This window comes from Aplysia californica, unplaced genomic scaffold (assembly GCF_000002075.1).
Source record: "Aplysia californica isolate F4 #8 unplaced genomic scaffold, AplCal3.0 scaffold00182, whole genome shotgun sequence".
Taxonomy (NCBI): domain Eukaryota; kingdom Metazoa; phylum Mollusca; class Gastropoda; order Aplysiida; family Aplysiidae; genus Aplysia; species Aplysia californica.
Window position 1 is genome coordinate 974,472 of NW_004797452.1, and position 3,931 is coordinate 978,402.

Below are 3,931 nucleotides of genomic sequence, written 5' to 3' on the forward strand. Positions count from 1 at the left end.
TAGATGTGCCGTCTTATTAATATTAATGTACCGCCAAACTCGCTACGAGTGTCGTCATCGCTTGGGTCCTCCCTAAGAGCGATTCATAGGTTAGGTTACACCGTTGAATATCCTATTATGTTTAGGTAAAGCGCGTGGACTTTGGCATGGCATAGTAGATGTTTTACGCGCTATCGACGCAGAAATGACAGTTATGGCGCCAGTGAGGCCCTTGTTTTGATATAATATTTGGCTAGTGTTTGTTTCTAGCTTCTTTTATTATATTATTGTGGGTGTTTTACGTTTTAGAACATTAACATATTTTGGGCGGCACTGCACGACCGTGCCCTATAGACGAACCGCGCCTGACTGTGACTAATGGCAAACCAATGGCATCGCTTTTATTATACTGTATACCGTGGATTACTCACTTTTAATTTATCAGATATAGCTACTTTCTTTTCCAAGTGATATTTTATTTCTCCTCACCTCCCCCTTTTTAAGTATCTTTTGCTGTACTAGAAGTCACATTACATAATTTGTATCCTGCCGGTGCTAAGAGTCAAATGCCACAATTGTACGCTGTACAGAACCGGTTAAAACGACCTTACATAATGTGTTCAAGTGTTTTAGACGTGGGACATTTGTCGCTGTTGCAGAGCTGAAGTTTTTTAAACAATAAAGTAGGCGTCTTTTACACCTCCACCGACACCAGGCTTACGACCCTGCTTGTCTTCCCAGTAGAAAGACCGAAGTACTCTGTAAAAATGTTCTCTTAACTCTAGAATCGAACTCGGACTCGGGCCTCCTCCGTGCCACAGCGAAGCGCCTGGCCGCTACACCACAGACGCCGCTGAGTTTGCGAGTAAACATTCTAGGAAATGGACAGTACAGTTGTACATGTACCAATAAGGGGTAAACGTTAAGTATTGTTGTTTTTTTTAAAATAAATGTTTTGCGGCGCTCGCAACTGCATAAGGTCAGATTATGGACGTGAGGGACACATTGAACATTTTCAGTTTGGAAGGAATTAATTTTGAATTCTGCCGGATGGCGGTCGAAGCATACTCCGTCGCTGTCAGGTTTCGAACCCGTGGCCTATTGAATGAGAGGCGAACAAGGTACGTCTAGACTACGAGAGCCCCCAAACGTTAAGTATACCCCCCCCCCTTATATCATTGTCAACTTTGATGGTCACAGCCAGATGTTACTTGTTAAGCAAAGCACCAACGCTGGGGTGTCAAAGTTTATTTACAGTCGAACCTTATTATACCATCCCCTGTTATGACGCCAGCCCCTCCTACCGTCAGGTTTTTGCCAATGTACGAAAAGGAACGCCAACATTAAACATAGTATTTTTTATGCCTTTTCATCGCCATCCACGTACTGTCTGAGTTGTACATTCCCTATTAAAGTAATGAAAACTAATGTAAACTTGCCCCACCGTACCCCCAGCGAATTGGCCTCCAAAGGTACAATGAAACAAACGGTGCTCGACACTCACTCGGTGTCAGCTTGATAATCTCTTTCTCACACACGTCTCTGCGAGTTCGGCCTATTAATAGCATATTTTGCCGAATTGTGATGATTATGATAATGCTATTATTTAAAGGTATTGGCTAATATATATTTTTGAAAAAAGATGTAATGAAATTTTAAGTTCCCATGAGAAACTTCAAATTAATTAATATCTGGCGTCGCCAGATCCGTCCGATGACCAAAAGGCTGACAGGTACCCGCGAGGCTTTACTTATCGTGAGGGCTCACAATACATGTACCATGTGAAAGGTCTGACGAGGTCAAAGGACCTACGGAGAATCTGGTGAAAAGAAATTTAGGCATACGTCTTCAGGGTCCTTCACATATACAATAGCCTACCTTCCATGTTCTATTTGAATTTGTGTAAAGTTCAGATTGAGAGGTACATGTCATTGATTGCTACTCGTTTTCAGCTACTCATGGCAATCGCCCGAGGCAGACCTAGATGAGTCAGTACTAGCCACAATTTGTCTCCATTCTCTACCACTTATCAAGATGGAAATTGGCGCTATCCCATTATACCGTCACCGTCATGCTTGTTCCGAGGTAGGCGGAATGATGGAGTTTGTCTGTATTAAGAAGGAACGAAAGAACCAATTGATTTATCAATGAACGATGGCATAAAATTCATGAACAAATAGATCAATGAAACAATGTATTAATTGTACATAATCTAAACTAATGAGAATGAGAAAAAGATTTAAAAAACCCCAAATCAACTCACAAGAAAGGCGAACGTAGCAAGTACACCATAAAAGCCGAATGCCCAGCGATGACGATTCATGATGGCCGTTGTGGCTTATCTTGAAGGTGTATTTGCACTAACGTCTATGATAAATAAATTAATAAACAAAATATGACCAAATAAATAAATAAATGAATTTTTAATAAAAAACACGATTAGAATCTAGTTAGGAGTTTTCACTTAAGTCTGGGCTTGTAAAGACGTCCCGCTTCTTGTGAACACTATGAACATTCACTTTTAATCCTTGAACCTTGTAGCTACCAAGTTTTGTAGTAATGAATGACAGCCAAATAAGAGCATTTCAAATCCAAGAGTTGTCAAGAAAAGCTCTTAAAAAACCCAACTGAAATTCCTTTGAATGGAGACGCACTTCGCTAAGATCCGGGAGTGACACAAGTGGTCTCTTCTATCTAGGTCGCTGATGATTCAGGCCCCGCCAGGACCCAACTCAGCCGGACTTTTGATTCTGCCTATCAGAGTCCATCCAATGCAGTTGCCTTTCACTGGCGTCTGGGTGCAAGGTTTATCCCTGTTTCACGCAGAAGATTTTAGTTCGACTCTTACGAGCAGCGTTATACGGGGGAAAAAGGGGTGGGGGTGCAAGTGTAGGTATTCGGTACCTATCACATCATTGCTATAATACTTAATTTTTATTTAATACATTTCTTAACACATTAGATTAATCACGATATATAATATGATTAATGACACTGAAAGTATGCCGAAAAAAGGCCAACTAAATTAATACGTTAAGTTTTCATGAATGAAGAATTATAGGTATAACAATGATGTGATACTGTATAATTATTATCTACAATTACACTTCCCGGTATTTCCCCACCAACCCTGTTTTTCTGCCGGATGCTGTGTCTCATTCATCCTGTGTTGTCACTGACCACAGTCTGCCTCCTGTACGGACTGAATACTGAATCATGTCAATTGGCTGGGTGCTTTACCATTTTCAATCAAGTCCCATTCTCGCTATTGTTCATTGCCCATTGTTTCAGGAAGCAACATCCCTGCACTCTGGACATGTCCATTGTTGCTAAAAAGAGAGTCATCGCTAAAAGACAGTCATCGTGCATCCTGCCCCCTCCCCCCCCCCGCTTAGTTTGAATAGGAAAAGAAGAAAAACTTACAAGTAAAAAGAGGGAGAGTGGGGTGGAAGTTGGGGCGGGAAGGTTTTTTATTTTTGGTTTGTTTTAGTAAGAGTATCGTGGCATCTGCAACACAATAAGGTCATATAAATGCTGAAGATTTGCGATGTTAAAAGAGAATGAATGACAAACACGAAAAAGGAAGCAGGATAGATAAGGGCGATAGAGGTTTGATAGGAAAGAAGGAGCAATACCACATCAGAGCTCCAGCCTATAACCCACGATGGGGCGGGAGTGGATAAAAAAATAGACTTATAACTGTTCATGACTTGGGGAAGCTACGGTGAAACATTACACAAAACATCTATGCGCAGATGTCCAATTGCAATTACCGTTGTTGTCCACCGTGTTTGTCTTCTTCATGTATTCCTTCTTCGTCATTCCAATCACTAGCCAAAATTTTCCGCCTTTAAAATGCTAATAAGCTTACTTGTGAATCATAAAGCCGTTTAACTCGTTTATCCCCTCCCCCCTCGCACCCCTCGTACACGGGCGCACGCTGAAAAAAAAG

The 3,931-nt window shown here is 41.3% G+C and overlaps 1 protein-coding gene across 1 annotated transcript in view; it reads right to left on the reverse strand.

Annotated features, from left to right (window-relative positions):
* The window catches only part of LOC101858027 (zinc metalloproteinase nas-13), a gene marked incomplete at its 5' end in the record, with an annotated part of 6,841 nt that extends 4,435 nt beyond the window's left edge, over positions 1-2,406 (reverse strand). Inside the window, 1 exon segment of the mRNA XM_005098429.3 lies at positions 2,243-2,406. Within this exon segment, the coding sequence (XP_005098486.1) occupies positions 2,243-2,302 (60 nt within the window).
* Positions 2,407-3,931: the final 1,525 nt, after the last annotated feature.